We start from the raw sequence: 21237 nt of genomic DNA on the forward strand, positions 1-21237 counted from the left end.
CATTTAGAAACTCCAAACTGAATTGGACCTTGTATCAAATGATTTTTATAGATTCCTCCAAATTAGACACTACCTTACATCACACAAAGAATGGAACAATCTTAAAATACAGCCAAATAACTTGGAGAAATTTTGGATAGAGATCATCATGGGTAGGGTGCGATCCTAGAAAATTGTATCTTGTCTACATAAAAAAATACATCTGGATACAATGGATAACACGTTAGATGTTAAACATAAGTGGGAATTGGAGGCAAATACCATAATAGAAGAGGAAGAGTGGGAGAGGTCTTGGGAGTCATGGCATAAATGCTTGAATAGTCCCAATTGGAGGGAATTGCTTGGAAAATAAGGATGAGGTACTTTAAAACCCTGTTAGTAATATCATCATACGCAGAAAAAAACAACAGACTTTGCTGGAAAGGATGTGGCCTAGTGGGAGATTTTGCACATTTGTTCTGGGACTGTCCCAAATTAAGGGAATTTTGGTACAAGTTCACTGAGGAAATAAGAAGGATTTTGGATATAAGCATATCCTTTGAACCTAGTCATTTAATTTTAGGCAACCTCCCGCAATCTGCATTAGAGAAGAATAAATTATACATGTTAAAAGTTTTGATTCTGATTGCTGATAAAATGATAGCTTTAATCTCACCCACCCACTTTGGAACAATGGATACAGAGACTGGAAGAAGTGAACTGTATGGAAAATATCACTGCTAGTTTACAACTGAAAGTGGACTCTTACTTGGAAAGATGGAACTCTGTTATAGTGTACCTGGCACAGTGAAAGGTCCGTATAGGGGCCTGGCAAAATGAGGGACTGAGTTGATTTACTGACGACTGTGATTTTATTTAAAATAGATGTAAATCTGCATTGAGGGGTGATGTAAAGAATGTAGATCATGTGTATGTTTGTGTATGTATGTAATTGTAGATATGTGCTTTTTGCTTCTTCTTTCTTTTACTCCTAATCTCTTCCACCCCTGGTATTGTTAATATAGGTATTTACCATTGTGCAGTGAATTGTGGGCCGATAGCCAATGCTTGTTTGTAGATATGTGTTTGTTCAATAAAATTTTAAAAATAAAGTTTAAAAAAAAGTAGTTTACAACCTTAGTCCTTCTCCCAAAGGACATGACTATACAGTTCCTACACTAGATTCCATCTGCCTTCTCATTGCCCATTCTGCAGACACCCTGCTAGCTCAAAGTTACTTGCCCCTCCACCTATCTTCGTATTGTCAGCAAACTTGGCCACAAAACCATCAATTAAATCATCCAAATTGTTGACATATTCAATGAAAAGAAACAGTCACAACACAGACCACCACTGGTCACCAGCGGCCAACCAGAATAGGCTGCCTTTATTCCTATTCTTTGCCTCCTGCCAGTCAGCCACTCTTCTATCCAAACTAGTCTCTTTCCCGTAACACCAGGGGCTCTTATTTTGTTAAGCAGCCTCGTGTGCAACACCTTGTCAAAGGCCTTCTGAAAATCCAAGAAAACAACATCCACAGACTCCCCTTTGTCTCCTTTGTCTATCCTGCCTATTATTTCCTCAAAGAATTCCAACAGATTTGTCAGGCAAGATTTCCCCTTCAGGAAACCCTGCTGACTTTGACCTATTTTAGCATGTGCCTTCCATTAGCCAGAAACCTCATCCTTAATAATGGACTCCAATATCTTCGTAGCCACTGGTCAGGCTAACTGGCCTATAACATCCCTTTCTTCTGCCTCCCTCCCTTCTTAAAAGGTAGAGTGATATTTGCAATTTTCCAGCCCTCCAGAACCATTCCAAAATGATCATTTGAACTATCATTATTAATGCCTCCACAATCTCTTCAGCTACCTTGTTCAGATCTGAGGTGACTTATCTTACCTCAGACCTTTCAGCTTCCCAAGAATCTTCTCCTTGGTAATTACAACTACATTCACTTCTTCCCCCTGACACTCTCGAATTTCTGGCATGCTGCTATTGTCTTCCACAATGAAGACGGACACAAAATGCTCATTAAGTTCATTCGACGTTTCTTTGTCCCCCATTACTACCTCTCCAGCTTCACTTTCCAGCTGTCCAATACCCACTCTTGATTCTCTTTTACTCTTTAAATATCTGGAAAAACTTCTGGTGTCCTCTTTTACATTATTGACTAGCTTACCTTCATGTTTATTCTCCATCTCCTTTTTTTTTCAATTGCCTTCAGTTAGTTTTTAAAAGCTTCCCAATCCTCTAAGTTGCCATTAATTTTTGTTATATTATACACCCTCTCTTTTGCTTATATGGTGTCTTTGACTTCCCTTGTCAGCCACAGTAGCCTCATCCTCCCTTTGGAATACTATTGCTTCTTTGGGATTTATCTATCCTGCACCTTCCAAATTGTCCCCAGAAACTTCAGTCATTGCCATTCTGTTGTCATCCCTGCTGGTGTCCCCTTTCCGATCAACTTTGGCCAGCTTCTCTTTCACGTCCCTTTACTCCACTGTCATACCGATACATCCGACTTTATCTTCTCCCTTTCAAACTTCAGGGTGAATTCTATCATATTACAATCACTGCCTCCCAAGGGTTCCTTTACCTTAAGCTCCCTAATGAAATCTAGTTCATTACACAACACCAAATCCAGAATTGCCTTTCCCCTAGTGTGTTCAACCACAAACTGCTCTAAAAAGCCATCTTGTAAGCATTCTACAAATTCTCCCTCTTAGGATCCAGCACCAACCTAATTTTCCCAGTCTACCTGCAAATTGAAATCCCCCATAACTAACGTAACATTGTTCTTTTGCCATGTATTTCCTATCTCCCATTGTAATTTGTAACCTGTCCTGCTACCGTTCGAAGGCCTATATATAACTCCCATCAGGGTCTTTTTACATGTATAACTTCTTATCTCTGCCCACATGGATTCTACATCTTCTGATCCAATGTCACCTCTTTCTAAGGATCTGATTTCACCCCACCCCCTCTGCCTACCTGCCTGTCTTTTCAATACAAGGTGTGTCCTTGGATGTTAAGCTCCTAACTATGATCTTCTTTCAGCTATGATTCAGTGATGCCCACAACGTCATACCTGCCAATCTCTAACATTTCTACAAGATCATCTGCCTTATTCCGTACACTGTGTGCATTCAAATATAACACATTCATCACCCAGTGGCCACACATTTTAATTCCACATCCCATTCCCATTCTGATATGTCTATCCACGGCCTCCTCTACTGTAAAGATGAAGCCATACTCAGGTTGGAGGAACAACACCTTATATTCCATCTGGGTAGCCTCCAACCTGATGGCATGAACATTGACTTCTCTAACTTCCGCTAATGCCCCACCTCCCCCTCGTACCCCATCCATTATTTATTTTTATACACACATTCTTTTTCTCTCTCTCCTTTTTCTCCCTCTGTCCCTCTGACTATACCCCTTGCCCATCCTCTGGGCTCCCCCCACCCGTCTTTCTCCCTGGGCCTCCTGTCCCGTGATCCTCTCATATCCCTTTTGCCAATCACCTGTCCAGCTCTTGGCTCCATCCCTCCCCCTCCTGTCTTCTCCTATCATTTCGGATCTCCCCCTCCCCCTCCCACTTTCAAATCTCTTACTAACTCTTCCTTCAGTTAGTCCTGACGAAGGGTGTCGGCCCGAAACGTCGACTGTACCTCTTCCTTGAGATGCTGCCTGGCCTGCTGCGTTCACCAGCAACTTTGATGTGTGTTACCTTCATCACCCTTTTTGATTTTGTCCCCATGTTACCCTTCAACATCCCACTGACAGCAATTTTGCCCTATCATCTGCCTGTCCTTCCTGACAGTCTCACTACGCACTGCCTCTGCTTGTATACCAACTGCCCCACCCTCAGCCTTATCGCTCCGGTTCCCAGCCCCCTGCCAACTTAGTTTAAACCCTCCATAATTGCTGCAGCAAACCTGCCTGCAAAGATATTGATCCCCCTCGGCTTCAGGCACAAACTGTCCTTTTTGTGCAGGTCACACCTTCCCAGAAGAGATCCCAATGATCCAAGAATCTGAAACCCTGCCCTCTGCACCACTTCCTCAGTCACTCATTCATTTGTACCTTCACCCTGTTCCTGTCCCGACTAGCATGTGGTACTGAGAATGATCCACAGAGGTCCTGCTCTTCAGCCTGTACCCTCCGATACAGCCTCCCGAGCGCCTTCGACCTCGCCCCGGCCGCTGAAACACGCACAGCCGAAGATTCGGGGCCTTCTGCTTACCACACAGTAGCAGCAGCAGCGAAGCGGGCATTTCAGAAGTTTCTCCAGATGTTCCTCTGTACTCTCACGTCTGTCTCCATCAAATCAGAATTGTGCATGGTCCCCTACTTGACAGATTACAGATATCATTCACCGGAGAGGCCGCGCGCGCTGCGTCGCGTCGCCATCTTCTCCTCCTCCTCATTGGCCATGATCGAATGGCGGAGCAGATTTGATGGGCTGAATGACTTAATTCTGCTTCTACATCTGATGACCTCCCACAGATGCTGCTTGACCTGCTGAGTTCTTCCAGCATATTGTTTGTTTTCCCAGAGTTCAGCACCAGCAGGATCTTCTATTTCTGTAGCTATTAAAGAGTTTTTGGGAAGCATTAGGTCTCATCTCTGCTGTGCGTTGTTTTGCTGATCCTGTTCCTACAGCAGCGTGCAGAAAAGTGACTGCCTCACATTCACTTGTCCGCTGATTAAGACACAAGAGATTCTGCAGGAGCTGGAAACCATGATCAACACACACAAATGCCGGAGAAACTCAGAAGGTCAGGAGCGAAATAAACAGTCGACTCTTTGGTCCGAGACCAACCTTGGTCTCAGCCCAAAATGCCGCCTGTTTATTTTCCTCCACAAGATGCTGCCCAACTTGCTGAACTCCTCCAGTATTTATGGGTGTTGATCATCTGATTAAGAGGTTAAGAACTAGTTTGTCAAATTTTAGGGGAGATAGAGTTGTGGGTATCAGTCAGGGTTTATTTTATTATATTAATACATCATCATCATTATCAACATCATCATCATCATTTTCAACATCATCATCATCATTTTCAACATCATCATCATCATCTTCATGATCATCATCATTATCAACATCATCATCATCATCTTCATCATCATCATCATTATCAACATCATCATCATCATCATTATCAACATCATCAAGTGCCGTGTTGTATGACGGGGGCGATCGTGGCCTTCCACCTGTGTTTAACCTGAGAAGTTCTAATAAGACCCCCTTCAAGCTGTTCTTATTCCTTTCTCTATCTATGACCATGATTGTTCTTGGCAAATTATATAACCATATAACAATGACAGCACGGAAACAGGCCATCTCGGTCCTTCTAGTCCGTGCCAAACTCTTACTCTCACCTAGTCCCACCGACCTGCACTCAGCCCATAACCCTCCATTCCTTTCCTGTCCATATATCTATCCAATTTAACTTTAAACGACAACATCAAACCTGCCTCAACCACTTCTGCTGGAAGCTCGTTCCACACAACTACCACTCTCTGAGTAAAGAAGTTCCCCCTCATGTTACCCCTAAACTATTGTCCTCTAATTCTCAACTCATGTCCTCTTGTTTGAATCTCCCCCACTCTCAATGGAAAAAGTCCAACCACGTCAACTCTATCTATCCCCCTCATAATTTTAAACACCTCTATCAAGTCCCCCCTCAACCTTCTATGCTCCAAAGAATAAAGACCTAACTTGCTCAACCTTTCTCTGTAACTTAGGAGATGAAACCCAGGCAACATTTTAGTAAATCTCCTCTGTACTCTCTCAATTTTATTGACATCGTTCCTATAATTCGGTGACCAGAACTGTACACAATACTCCAGATTTGGCCTTATCAATGCCTTATACAAATTCAACATTACATCCCAACTCCTATACTCAATGCTCTGATTAATAAAGACCAGCAAACCAAAAGCTTTCTTCACCACCCTATCCACATGAGATTCCACTTTTAGGGAACTATGCACCATTATTCCTAGATCCCTCTGTTCTAAAGCATTCTTCAATGCCCTACCATTTACCATGTATGTCCTATTTTGATTAGTTCTTCCCAAATGTAGCACCTCACATTTTTCAGCATTAAACTCCATCTGCCATCTTTCAGCCCACTCTTCTAACTGGCCTAAATCTCTCTGCAAGTTTTGAAAACCTACCTCATCATCCACAACACCACCTATCTTAAATTGTTCTACAGAAGTGGTTTGCCATTGCCTTCTTCTGGGCAGTGTCTTTACAAGACGGGTGACCCCCCCCCCCACCCCAGCCATTATCAATACCCCTCAGACATTGTCTGTCTGTTGTCAGTGGTCACATAACCAGGATATGCACCTTGCGATAGGCTCCAGCTGCTCTTATGATCATCCACCACCTGCTCCCATGGCTTCACATGACTCTGATCGAGGGGCTAAGCAAATGCTACACCTTACCCAAAGGTGACCGGCCAGCTAGCAGAGGCGAGGAGCGCCTTCTACCTCCTTTAGTAGAGACGTCTCGCCACCCCACCAACCTCTACATTAAAACAGAGATTGGGAAATCTAAGTGTTTCCACAGCACAATTCAATCAACTGCACTTGGAATTAATGAAGGGAAGTGGTCCAGAAACTGACGATCAGTTCGCTCATGCCTTGAATACTCCTACCGGGACTAATTGTGTTTCTGTTAAACAGGAATGAATACAATGGCTGTAGATGGAAAATCCGTGTATTTTTTTCAGCTCCTGTTGAGCTATCAGGTGTCTGTAGAAGTGGAAGTCGCTGTAGTTTTCATCACACTGGCTCACAATGGCAGGAAGGTGGAGTTTGAAGGCTAACGAGAGAATCAGGCTGTGTGGAAATAGCCCACGTCTTCAACAGGCGGAGGTCTGCAGAGGGAGGGCTGTTTCAGTCTGGAATCACACAGTAAAGGAAAATGTAACTTCTCAATTGAATGAAGACTGCTGACTTCTCAACACCCTGGGTGTCTGCACAGACTTATTTTTTGATTGAATAGTTCACGTTTTATGAAGCTGAGGTTTGGTTCTGGTCTCCGGGTTTGCCGTGTGATTTACAGCCTGCAGTTGGAGACTCCTGTTGCTGGAGACGGCTCTCGTGCGTTGCAACACAAGCCTGTTGGACTGTTCACCATGGCAAAGTGGTTCAAGGACTTCCAGCTGAGCCTGAAGACCCGACCCAAGCCAGAGGGCACCGGGGCAGATTCCGAGGGAGCAAACAGGAATCGGCGTGCCACCCAGGGCGAGGTGACCCCGCGGGGAGTTGGCAGAGAGATAAAAGGAGCAAACGAGAGAAGGCATGGCGATTCGGGGCTGGGCAAACTCGGAAAAGCGGTAAGTGCTGGCATTCAGGGGAAATCTACCGGCCTTCAAGGAAAGCCGGTTGGCACCACTCTGCTACGAGGAAAACCCGAAGCAAATAAAGCCCCTGCCCAGGGGAGAAACGCCACAGGACTGATTAAAAAAGAATTAACTATAAAAAAGGATAATGCAAAACCGATCAAAGGTTCCGGGGAGAATGGGAAGAGTGTCCTCGGAAAAAACATCAAAAATTCCCCTGTGGATCCCGGGAGCGGTGACGAAGCTGGCAAACCGGTCAAAAATCCGACGTTAAAACGGGGACAGAATGCCGGCAAGCCGGGGCAAAGTTTTTCTGGGAAGCTCAGTTTAAACCCAGGGAAAATTACAGGGAAGAGCCCAGCCAAAACTGAAATGAAAACTGATCCTATAACTGGGAAAACAGACCCAAAATCTGTAAAGGCTGACTTGAAAGTGGGGAAGACTGACGTAAAAGGTGGGAGACCTGACCTGAAGCTAAAGAAGACAGATTTGAAAACCGGGAAGCCAGAGACAAAAACTGCAAAGACCCCTGATCCGAAAACTGGAAAAACTGACCCGAAACTGAGCAAAACTGCAGGCCAAAATCCTGGGAAAACTGGACTGAATCTTGGAAAAATAACAGGGACCAACCCCGGGAAAAACGGATTGAAAGCTGGGAAAACAGGACAAAGCCTAGGGAAGACTGGGCTGAATCTCGGAAAAATAACGGGGACGAAACCCGGAAAATCAGCACAAAACCCTGGGAAGCTCTCAGGATCGAACTACATGTCGTCCAAACACAGACTGATCAAAGTGGAAAACCAGGAAAAAAATGGGAAGAATCTTCTGAACCGGATGCAGAGTGTGAAAAAAGAAGAAGAAAGTGGAAAACCTGTACAAGACACGGTAAGCAAATTTGTGCATTTTAATAAAGTACTTTAAATGGAATGATAAATTACATAGCAATGGTTTTCTAAATGTCCCTCCTTAGCATCCAGTAGACAACACCACTTGCATTTATGAAGTGTCTTTCTGACCACAGGGATTCACAAAGAACTTCTGTTATTGCTTGTCAAACATTCATTTACCATCAAAGTTCCGTACACAGTATGCCGGGCATTCACAGTGGAAAAAGGAAATACAATAGAATTTGTGTAAAACTACGCACAGACCCGTGTGCGAAGGAAGACAAACTGCAAATAATAAATGAATAATACTGAGAACATGGAAGTTCTCAGGGTCCTTGAAAGAGAGCCTGTAGCTTGTGGAATCAGTTCAGTGTTGAGGTGAGTGAAGTCATCCACGCTGGTTCAGAAGCCTGTTAGGTTGAAGGGTAATTACTGTTCCTGAAGCTGGTGGTTTGGGACCTAAGTCTCCTGCACCAGCTTCTCAATGACAGTAGTGAGAAGACACCATGGCCTGGATAGGGAGCTGGAGGGTTGTGGGGGCAGGGGGTGGCCTGCTTTCTTGTGGTTGGGGATGTAGTGGCTAGTTTTCATGTGGCAGTATGACAATCTCTGCTTTTCCCTAGTGGTTGTGTATTTAATATTTCAATAGTTTTCTAAATATGTTGTTGGTTCTAGCAGTATGATAACTCCTGCTTTTCCCTAGTTAAGTTGACTGAGTGATAGATATTGTCCCTGTTGTGAAGTTAATAGTTCAGCAGCATTTCAATAGTATTGTAAATATTAGGTTAGATTAGATTATGAGGACACTCAGTCCTCTTTCATTGTCATTTAGAAATGTATGTGTTAGGAAATGATACAATGTTCCTCCAGAATGATATCACAGAAACACAAGACAAACCAAGACTGAAAAACTGACAAAAACCACATAATTATAACATATAGTTACAACAGTGCAAAGCAATACTGTAATTTGATAAAGAACAGACCATGGGCACGGTAAAAAAGAGTCTCAAAGTCTCTCGAAAGTCCCATCACCTCACGCAGACGGTAGAAGGAAGAAAAACTCTCCCTGCCATGAGCTTCCAGCACCGCAAACTTGCTGATGCAGCACCCTGGAAGCACCCGACCACAGCCGACTCTGAGTCCGTCCGAAAACTTCGAGCCTCCAACCAGCCCTCCAACACCGAACCCCATCTCTCTCTGCGAGCGCTTCGACCCCGGCCCCGGCAACAGGCAATAGGCAAAGCCGAGGATTTGGGGCCTTCCCCTCCGGAGATTCTTGATCGTACAGTAGCAGCGGCAGCGAAGCGGGCATTTCAGAAGTTTCTCCAGGTGTTCCTCCGTGCTTCTCACGGCTGTCTCCATCAAATCAGGATTGTGCACGGTACCTACTCACAAATACGATATCATTTCGGAGCGGCCACACGCGCTGTGTCGCGTCGCCATCTTCTCCTCCCCTTATGTTGCTGATTAAGCATTCTTTATTTGTTTAAATAATTAATAATGGGTTATATGTAAAATTTGTGAATGGCACACGTCATAACGCTACTACAAGATACGTGCGACCTCGCTTAAAGTAAAGAACAAAGTTAGACTGGCTCTCTTGCTTTCCTTTGAAGTAGTTTACCAGCAGACAGTGTAAGAGACATAGTTTTCATGCCAAGGTAGAAAGAATCCTCCAACCTGCTCCTGGATTTTGTGCCCAAGGCTCCAGTGTGTGATGTGATAGGACAGTTTTTTGACTTGCAGGTGAAATGAAATTTAGAGTTGTATCAAATATTTCATACAGAATAGTCATCATCTTCGTTCTACCAACAGCTTGTGAACCAAGTGGATTGCTTTGTATCCTACAAACCCAGATAGAGTCCAGGAATCCCTGTTAGTTACCACACACCTATAACACACACAAAATGCTGGAGGAACTCAGCAGGTCAGTCAGCAGCTGTGGAGAGCAACAAAGAGTCGACTACTTGGACTGAGACCCTTCATCAGGACTGGAAAGGAGGTGGGGAGAAGATGTCACAATGAGAAGATGGGGAGGAGGGGAAGGACTACTGGCTAAAGGGTGATAGGTGAAGACAGGTGGGTGAGGGAAGAGCGGATGAAGTAAGAAGATCAGAGTTGACAGGTGGGAAAGGTAAAGGGCTGAGGAAGAAGCAATCTGATAAGAGAGGAGAGGAGGAGGGGTACCAGGGGAAGGTGGTAGGCAGGTGAGGAGAAGAGCTAAGAAGGGGGCCAAAGTGGAGAATTGAGAAAAAGGGAAGGGGGAGGGAGAAAATTACCGGAAGTTAGAGAAATCAATGATCATGGCGTCAGGTTGGAGACGGAATTTGAGGTGTTGCTTCTCCAACCTGAGAGTGACCTCATCATGGCAGAAGAGGAGGCCACGGACCGACATGTCAGAATGGGAATGGGGATTGGAATCAAAATGGTTGGCCACCGGGAAATCCTGCTTTCTGCAGGTAGAGTGAAGGTTCTCGACAAAGCGGTCCCCCAGTCTACAGTACGCCAGGCCTCACTGATATAGAGGAGGGCATATCGGCAGCACTGGATATAGTAGACAACCCCAGCAGATTCACAGATGAAACCTTGCCTCACTTGGAAGGACTGTTTGGGGCCTTGAATGGAGGTGGGGAAGGAGGTGAACGAGCAGGTGGACCATTTCGTCTGCTCATGTCTGCATCTGACTTTAAAGCCTTTGGTGTTCCATGAAGGTAGAACAAGGTGGCGAACAAACTCCAACTGTTGACTCCAGGTCCAGAAGGGAGCTGGCAAGGATAAATTGACCTCCGTGATTGAATAGCCTGTTAGCCCTTTGCCTTCACTTGCATGCAAGGCTGAATGAGATGCTGGCGGGTTCTGGGAGTGCGCAGCATCGAAGAAGCACAACATTAGATGTAAGAGACAGAGGAGATCATTCAGTTTACTGAGGCCCGATCTTCCTCCTCAGCTTCACTCTCTTTCCAATCTCTACCTCCAGCCATGTAACTGAATTGGAAAAGCTGAGCTTCCAACATCACAATAACTAACAGCTCCCTGGGATAAAGAGACACTCAAAACTCCTTTACTCTATGGAGCTTCCTTCAAGCTTCAATCTTGCTTGTGTAATCAAAGCAAAACCTGTTTTTGAGGTGGGGGGAGGGTTGATGATTGTGTTGCCTTTCTTTTTTTTTGTGCGGGGCGTGGGTTTGCTGTTTCTCTTTGAACTGACTTCCATGCATTTTTGTTTCGTGGCTAAGAGTCTCAGAGTTGTATATTGCATACATACTTTGATAACCTTTGAACCTACTTACTGGAGTTTATTTGGTTCATTATTATGCCCCATTTAATAGGCTTGAACCTCAGACTGTAGCTCGCCCAGGATAAGCATGAGCTGAGCTCTACTTGGCGACGTGTCTCTGTCCTACGTCCTTGTAGGATTCTTTATGTTCTTCCATGTCATCGACAGTTGTGTCTCTAGCTCCCTGGGTTCCACACTCTGAAGTTACTGCATGAGTATGATTCTGAAATTAGCATTCTGGGCTGGTCTCCCACTGCCTTGCAACCATCTCTCTTTAATGCATTGTAAATACTAGATCAATAATGTGCTAAGTTCTTCGTCCGTGAGAGACCATAGAACCTAAGACCATTCGGCCCATCGGGTCTGCCCTGCCATTCCATCGTGGCTGATTTATTTTCCCTCTCAACTCTATTCTCCCCGTAACCTCTGACACCCTTACTAATCAAGAACTTACCAACCTCCACTTTAGGTATACCGAATGACTTGGCCTCCACAGCCGTCTGTGGCAATGAATTGCACAAATTCACCTCCCTCTGGCTAAAGAAATTCCTCCTCATCTCCGTTCTAAAGGGGAATCTTTCTATTCTGAAGCTGTGCCCTCTGGTCCTAGACTCCCCCACGAGAGGAAACATACGCTCCTCGTCCACTCTATATAGGATGTTCAATATTCAATAGGTTCCAACGAGGTCAACCCTCAATTCTTCTAAACTCCAGTGAGTACAGGCTCAGAGCCATCAAACACTCCTCGTGGGTTAACCCTTTCATTCCCAGGATAACCCTCTCCAATGCCAGCACACCCTTTCTTAGTTAAGGGGCCCAAAACTGCTCACAATACTCCAAGTGCGGCCTGACCAATGCCTTATAAAGTTTCAGCATGACATCCTTGTATATTTATATTCTAGTTCACTCGAGCTCACGCAATTCAATTGAACACATCCCTTACCGAACTATCAATGTCAGTATTGGGAAAGATGAATGACTGTAGTGAAAACAAAGTGTTCCGTCTCTCTTTTAGAATGACCATGAACACACCACAGCCTTGTACTTGTGCAATACCCAATACATTATGCTGAAACTCACTAATAATTTAGTTTAATAAAGTTTGCAGGCTTTATATTCTACGAGGGGTGATTGATAAGTTCGTGGCCTAAGGTAGAAAGAGTCAATTTTAGAAAACCTAGCACATTCATTTTTCCTACATTTACACACTTGGTCCAGCGGTCGTGGTGCATACAGATTCCTCCTTTGTAGAAGTCGGCGTCTTGGACCTCCAGAAAGTGGTCCACAGCAGGGTGATTGATAAGTTCGTGGCCTAAGGTAGAAGGAGATGAGTTATTAACTTAAAACTTTCTGCATTTTCACTCAAAGAGTTGAACTGCATGTGCATGTAACGAGAGTGCTATTACTCATCTCCTTCTACCTTAGGCCATGAACTTATCAATCGCCCCTGCTATGGACCACCTGGAGGACTGAGATACTCTTGTTACATGCACGTGCAGTTCAACTATTTGAATGATAAAGTTTGAAGTTAATAACTCATCTCCTTCTACCTCAGGCCACGAACTTATCAATCACCCCTGCTGTGGACCATTCCTACAAAGAAGGGACCCGTATGCTCCACGACCGCTGGACTAAGTGTGTACGTGTAGGAGGGGACTATGTTGAAAAATAAATGTGCTAGGTTTTCTAAAATTAACTCCTTCTACCTTAGGCCACAAACTTACCAATCACCCCTCGTATATGTTATTTTACTATTGATGCACACACAGACGACTCCGAAATCTCACCCTCCCTCTCAAGGAAAAATGATTTTATACAGTTTAAGGTTCCATTCAAAGTGCTTTAATTATCTTTAAATTGTTCCTTTCTTTTTTTCCCATCACACCTCTATTAGCATTTGTAACGAAACCAGCAAATGTCTGTCAGGTAAAAACTGTAGAAAGGAGAAGAGAGTTAACAATTAAAGTCAGTGGTCTTTCATCAGATCGAGGACAAGTTAGAAATTTTAAGTTGCATGGGACAGGGCAACAGGAATGTCTCTGATTATATGGAAATGAAGACAAACTGAAATCACTGGTTACTACAGGAAGCAAAGGAAGGGATTGCTGGGCCTTTATTGATGTTCTTTGTCTTCTTCACTGGAGTAGAGTCAGAGGGCTAGAGGGTGGCAAATGTTATCCCCATGTTCAAGAAAGGTAACAGGATAATCCTAGGAATTATTACCCAGTGAGTCAAGGATTTTTAAGAACTTAGAGATACAGTACAACAACAGACACTTCCGGCCCAAGTCCACGCCACCCAGTTCCTCACTTATGCTACTAACCCGTACCTCTTTGGAACGTTGGAGGAAACCAGAGCACCCGCAGGAGAGGCACACGGTCACGAGGAAACGTATATCCCCCTTACAGACAGCAGTAGGAATCGAACCCCGGTCACGGGCGCTGTAACAGTGCCACACTACTGTGCCGCCCCAGAGTTGAAGACTAGCGGAGTGACACAGGTGATGATGGCGGTCGTGCAGGCTGAGAGGGGGCCGTTGTTTATTACAGCCGATCCGTCTGACACAGAACAGAGAGCAGCTCGACACAGTACAGGCTCTTCAGCCTACGATGTTGTGCCGACCTGTTAATCCACTCTCAGATTAACATAGCTCTTCCTTGCCATAGAGCCCTCCATTGTCCTATCATCCACGTGCGTATCTAAGAGTCTCTTTAATGTCCCTAATGTATCTGCCTCTGGCAGAGCATTCCGTGCACCTACCACTCTGTGAAAAAAAAAATAACTCTAACATTTCTCCCTATAATTTCCTCCAATCACTTTAAATTTATGGCCCTTCACATTAGTCATTTCTGCCCTGGGAATAAGTCTCTGGTTGTCCACTCTATCTATGCCTCTTATCATTTTATTAATAATAATAATAATATTAAATACTTTATTGATCATGAGTGGGAAATTATTTTGTTACGGCAGCAACTTTTTAAAACACACTTAGCAATAATAAATAATGTAATAATATTAAATAACAATAAAGTACAAAATAATAATATATACAATAATTAAATAATAAATGAGAGACAACTGTGATGTGTGCCTCCTGTCGTTCAGAGATGAACTGTTGTATATGCTTCATTTTTATAGGCATCCGTTAGTCTCATGAGACCATGGATTTGTGCCTTGGAAACTTTCCAGGGCACAGGCCTGGGCAAGGTTGTATGGAAGACCAGCAGTTGCCCATGCTGCAAGTCTCCCCTCTCCACGACACCGATGTTGTCCAAGGGAAGGGCATTAGGACCCATACAGCTTGGCACCAGTGTCGTCACAGAGCAATGTGTGATTAAGTGCCTTGCTCAAGGACACAACTCGCTGCCTCGACTGGGGCTCGAACTCACGACCTTCAGGTCGCTAGTCTAATGCCTTAACCACTTGGCCACGTGCCTCTTACTGCGTTTGGTAGGAAAGATTTTCTGTAACGATGCTTGTGACAGTGGAGCTGAAAGAGTCTGTTTGAAAGGGTGCTCTGCTGTTTATCCGGTAGGTCATGGAGAGGATGTGTCTGATTGTCCATACAATTTGTATGGTGACCTCCTCTCCACCACTAACTCAAAAGAGTCCACATCCTTTGAGGTGAGCAGAACTGAACACAATACTCCAAGTCTGATCTAACCAGGGTTTTATACAGCTGCCACATTACCCCGTGGCTCTTGAAGTTGATCCCCTGATTAATGAAGGACAACACACCATACACCTTCTCAACCACCTAATCAACCTGCACAGCAACCTCAGAGGTTCTGTAAGCAGGCAGCCCCAGTCCTTCTGTTCCTGCAAACTGATGTCAATCCTTCTATTAACCCCATGTTCTGCCTTCAAATGCTAATTGAAAGAGAATGTTGGAATTAGCCATTAGAGTAGATTTCCAAGCCCATCATGATGAGCTGATCTTCCACTTCCTCCATCCCTCTCCTCGTTGCTTTGACTAGGAATCTTCAAACTTGACTGTGGATCCTTCCTTCTATCGTAAGAATTCCTGATCTATCTGGGGACCTCAGGACCTCTGGGTCTCTTACTCTTCTTATCATCAACTGCTAATGTGTCTTTGATCACTTCTATTTCTCTCACCCTTCCACTTCTGAAATAGGTTTTTATTGGTATTTGTAACCTTGGGTTCAATGTACCTCCATGGCATTCCGCCTCCCCGTGTCTGCCATCTCTCCTCTCCCTGTAATATTCTGGGATCTTTGTACCCTTTCGTCGACGACTGTCTCTTCAACTCCCTGGCTTATAACTTCTTGATTTACCTTTCTATAAACTTCTCTATCCACCTCTTCAAGTCAGCTTTTTAACCTACCAAGGATTTGGTCTCTAGTCTAATCCCCTTGGACGGTTTGGTGTAAGTTTGTTTGTCATCCATTGCTCCAGGAGGTGCCTTGCCACATTGCAGTTAAGTTCACTGCATAAATACAGGTTGTTGATTCTGAGACAATTAAGAACAGACAGGAATTGGAATTCTATCATGCCTTTCCATTTTGGGAATCCTGATAGGAAAGGATCTGATAGTGACAGAAAGGATGGCAATGTGTTCCTGATGTGATAAGTACAGTATACAATCAATGGCCACTTTATTAGTTACTTCCTGTACCTAATAAAGTGGCTACTGAGTGCATTCTTGTGGCCTCCTGCTGCCGTAGCCCATCCCCTTCAAGGTTCGACGTGTTGTGCATTCAGAGATGCTCTTCTGCCCACCACTGTTGTAATGTGCAGTTATTTCAGTTATTGTTGCATTCCTGTTAGCTTGAACCAGTCTGGTCTTCTCCTCTGACCTCTCTTATTAACAAGGTGTTTTCTCCCACAGAACTGCCACCCACTGGATGTTTTTTTGCTTTTTGCACCATTCTCTGTAAACTCTAGAGACTGTTGTGTGAGAATCGCAGGAGATCAGTAGTTTCTGAGATACTCAAACCACCCCATCTGGCACCAACAATCATTCCACAGTCAAAGTCACTTAGATCACATTTCTTCTCCATTCTGATGTTTGATCTGAATAACAACAGAAACTCTTGACCATGTCTGCATGCTTTTATGCATTGAGTTGCTGCCACACGATTGGCTGATTACATATTTGCATTAACGAGCAGGTGTACAAGGTGTACCTAATAAAGAGTCCATGGGGTGTATAATAATATTTATAAAATAATTGGCTTTTTTAATTCACTTAAACTTAAGTTTGGTCACAAGGATAGTCTCTCCTGCTTATACAGAGGAACCAATGTTTGGCTGGCTGCTTTCATTAAATCTGTACCTGATATCCTTGGTGTTTTTCTCAACAACCACCAAGGTTCGTACTTGGTGCATGTTTAACATAGAACATAGAATAGTACAGCACAATACAGGCCCTTCGGCCCACAATGTTGTGCCGACCCTCAAACCCTGCCTCCCATATAAGCCCCCACTTTAAATTCCTCCATATACCTGTCTAGTAGTCTCTTAAACTTCGCTAGTGTATCTGCCTCCACCACTGACTCAGGCAGTGTATTCCACACACCAACCACTCTCTGAGTGAAAAACCTTCCTCTAATATCCCCCTTGAACTTCCCACCCCTTACCTTAAAGCCATGTCCTCTTGTATTGAGCAGTGGTGCCCTGGGGAAGAGGCGCTGGCTATCCACTCTATCTATTCCTTGTATTAGTGTTGACTGAAATGATAAAGGAAAATACTCTTGAGGCTGAATGTGAAACTATATGGAGATGTAGCACAAAGATAGTTTGCCCATATTTTCTCATGATGTAAAAGGCTACTCGGCCTGTCGAATCAATGCTAGCTCTCAAAGCACCCTATTATCCCACATTTCCCAGTCTGTATCACATACCAATAATCTACCCCATTATACCAATTGCACAGCCACCCACCTACATGAGACACAATTAACCAATCAACCAGTACTCCTTTGGGACATGGGTAAAAAACAGATCACCCAGAGGAATATCATGCAGCATACGGAGAGCATGCAAACTCCACGTGGACAGCAGTCAAGGTCAGGACTGAACTTGGGTGTAGGAACTGCAACAGCAGCACAAATTGCAGTAAAAAAGTGAAGAGGTTAGGATGGGTCTTTGCTACCTGTGTCTCCTTTTTTTCAAATATCCTCTTGGATTAGGGATACTTACTGTTGGTATCTTGAGTCTGCAGTTACATACAAAATGAGTTTAGTTTCTGGAGGAGACCCGTTCCTATATGGGGGTGCATGCTACAGAGTACAGATGTCTCCCTGCTTAAAAGAAAAGTGTAAATGAAGGCCTGTCATGTCTTGTTATTTATGCATCGAAAATTGGTTTAAAAAAGGCAAGCATTTCATTGGTGCATTATATCTAATTAAATACTTTCAATGCAGGGTCACTATTGTCCATCACTGTAGAAAATGAGGAGGCTAATTTTAAAAAGCCAGGATCCACAAACAGCAATGCTGTTTGGGCCCCATATCTCAGAAAGGATGTGTTGTCATTGGAGAGAGTCCAGAGGAGGTTCACGGGGATTGAAGGGGTTAACATATGAGGAGAGTTCGGCATCTTTGGGCCTGTACTCACTGGAAGTTAGAAGAATTCAATGGGGGGGATCTCAATGAAACCTACTGAATGTTGAAAGGTCTACATAGGGTGAATGTGGAGAGGATGTTTCCTATGGTGGGAGTATTCAGAAGTAGAGGGCACAGCCTTAAAACTGAGGGGTGACTTTTTATAAGAGAGGTAAGGAGGTTTTTCTTTAGCCATAGAGTAGTAAATCTGTGGAATGCTCTGCCACAGACTGTGGTGGAGGCCAAGTCCAAGGGTATATTTAAATTGGAAGTTGATAGTTTCCTGATCGGTCAAGGGATCGAAGGATATGGCGAGAAGGCAGGTGTACGGGGTTGAGTGGGGTTCAGGATCAGTCATGATGGAGCAGTGGAGCAGACTCGATGGGCTGAATGGCCTAATTCTGCTCGTATGTCTTATGACCGTAATGCACTAATATCCCAATAACACACACACACACACACACACACACACACAGAACGATGGACGAACTCCTCAGGTCAGGCAGCATCTGCGGAAAGGAATAAAGAGTCAACGTTTCGGGCAAAGACCCTTCATCACTACAGAAAAGGACGGGGAGGAAACCAGGATACAAAATGGATGAAGGGAAGGAGTACTAGCTAGACGGTGAAGCCAGGAGAGAGGGAAGGTGGGGTGGGGTAAATGTCTCAATAACTTGTTTTTGACATAATTGGCTGAGGGCTAAATATTGGTCAGGATAACAGGGAGAACCCCCCTCGCTTTGAACTACTGTCAAGGACTGACTTGGCAAATGGGTCCTCAATTCGAACATCTTGTCCGAAAAGCAGCGCGACTGGCAGCAAGAACAGATTAAATGGAGAGGGAAACGTGAGGAAAGCATGCTCATTCTAATCTCTCTGTGTTCATTCTACTCCTCTACTCTAATCACCTGACTCAACTCTCCCCCCCACCCCCCACCCCCGCAGATCATCATTGTGGAAGACTATGCAGACCCCTACGATGCCAAGAAACGGGAGACAGGGCAGAATGAGGCGGAGCGGGTGGGAGAAAACGACGGCTACATGGAGCCGTACGACGCACAGCAAATGATCACAGGTAAGGTGCCTGAAACGTGAGCCCACTGGGTTCAGCTGCTCTAACTACGCTCAATGAGCCAAGCTCCAAATTAGTGACTGGGCTACTTTTCATCGCAAGTTCATGGATTCAGTGGCAATGAGATCCCAAAGGACTTTGATACGTACGTAAATGATTTCTTTGGATCATAACGTGACCTTCTCCTTGCCGTCTTCTTCTCCTTCATCTTTGGCCCATGACCACTAGGGCAGGTCACCAGAGTCAGGCCTGGGCTGAAGGTTGATTGGTTCTGTGGCTCCCACTTTCACGACACAACTTCATATGTCTTCTAGGTGAAGGTCCTTTCTGTCCCAGGGATGAGGAGGTCTCTGCAACTTCTGCTGGTGTTTCTGGGGCTCTGGTTTTTTAGGGCTGGGGTTTTAGCATTCCTCTTCCTTTCACAGCCAAGCCTGGTGGAGTCCGTGGTGGAGTTCTCCTTGCTGTAGTTACAGGAAGGTGTCAATGGGAAATCATTTCAATGGGGATCTGAGTCCGGGGGGAAGTTCTACAACCAACGTTATCAGAACTTTGCGGCCAAGTCCAAAGCTACCCTTCTCAGACTGACCCTGCACTTGTCCTTTCTGAATGACGATAAGGTACAGGAGCACCGCCCGGCTTGCTAAATGCCTCATTCACTCCAGCTGACAGCTCCAAGTCTACGGTCTCCTGACTTACGGCAGAGCTAGAATCCAACTGGGATTATTTCGTCTTGTAGGGTTTTCCACCGAGTCACCAGGCATTTTTCCGCAATCCATCACTAGTGTCCTCATTACTGCTGGGAGGTACACAGGAAAAGCCCAGGAGAATGTGTGTGTGTTTCTTCCTGGTTTCTGACTCTGGGAAGGATTTAGACTGGGAAGATTAATGTCGCCATTCTCAGTTCAGTGGTGTTGTGTACTTATCAATGAGATTCATCTCAGTAATATTGACTCCTGATGTTAATGGGCTAATATCCAGAGGCCTGCAGCATTGATCTGGAGAAATGAGCTCATATTCTAACATGGTAGTTCAATAATTTATTTTATTTACAGATCAATGTAAATTTTATTTTATTTACAGATCAAAGCACAAGAGAATTAAGTTATATCTAATGTAACTAAACATATTTAGAATCAGTCATGTCATAAAAATTCAAAATGAAAACAAACATTTTTGAAATATGCAGAGGATCGAGCAGAAAGAAATTCTCACTCTCCCTCTCTTTCTCTCTTTTTCTCATGCGCTCCTTCTCTCTGTATCTTTTTTCCCTCCCTCTTCTCCCTCCCCACCTTCCCCACCCCAGTCCCTCTCCCCCCCCCCACCTTGGGGTGGGGGCAGATGGGCAATAAACTTCAACATGGTCAGTGATGTACAGACAGCAACAGAAAGACAGAGAGACGGAGAGAGAGAAAGGGAAGGAGAGTAAGAATTTCTTTCAACACACAGGCTGCTTGACTAACAAAAAAAGTTCCACTTTTGCACTTGTGACCCACCTCCACGGTCGGAGTGCTGGAATCAAATCTCAGTGTGCTGCTGTGAAATTTACCCATCGGAGGAGGTCGAACCTCGTGAACCAGGGAGGTTTTCTCTCTGATCTCGGTACTTGGTAATGTATTCGCTCAGTACTCTAGATCGGGGTGAGGACGAGTAATGTGCAAATCTGGGTGGAAGGTGAAGACAGAGATATGCTGACACTTGCACTGAAAGTTGTACTAAATGACGGTGAAACAGCTCAGCAGAGTGGAGAAAAACAGGACTTCCGATGGGCTTTAGATCAGACTCTTTTTGGGGGCTTTGTTACTCCTTGCATGATGGATGGTGGGGGGGGGCTGATGATTTTTTGCTGAGGCAGGTGGGGGAGTTGATGATTTAGAGGCTACTTGCTCGCGGGAGGGCAGGGAGGCTTTGGGGTTCCTGTCATTCATTCTTGGGGGTTTATCTGTTTTGTGGCTGTCTGTGAAGAGGAAGAATTTCAGGCTGCATACTGCATACATTCTCTGATATTAAATGGAACCATTGAATCTAGAGATCCTTTTCTAGGATCTAGAGTCCAATGCAGGAGAAGGGTGCAATTCGCCATGTAATC

At 44.5% G+C, this 21237-nt stretch overlaps 1 protein-coding gene across 1 annotated transcript in view; it reads left to right on the forward strand.

Moving 5' to 3' along the window:
• The first annotated feature begins 6820 nt into the window (after positions 1 to 6820).
• Positions 6821 to 21237, forward strand: part of LOC134343042 (SH2 domain-containing adapter protein E-like) — an 80746-nt gene continuing 66329 nt past the window's right edge. The window contains exons 1-2 of the mRNA XM_063041873.1: positions 6821 to 8231; positions 19025 to 19154. Coding sequence (XP_062897943.1) covers positions 7017 to 8231; positions 19025 to 19154 — 1345 coding nt within the window. The 5' untranslated portion in view covers positions 6821 to 7016. The remainder of the gene's footprint in view (positions 8232 to 19024; positions 19155 to 21237) is intronic.

This window comes from Mobula hypostoma, chromosome 2 (genome assembly GCF_963921235.1).
Source record: "Mobula hypostoma chromosome 2, sMobHyp1.1, whole genome shotgun sequence".
In the NCBI taxonomy this organism is placed as follows: Eukaryota; Metazoa; Chordata; class Chondrichthyes; order Myliobatiformes; family Myliobatidae; genus Mobula; species Mobula hypostoma.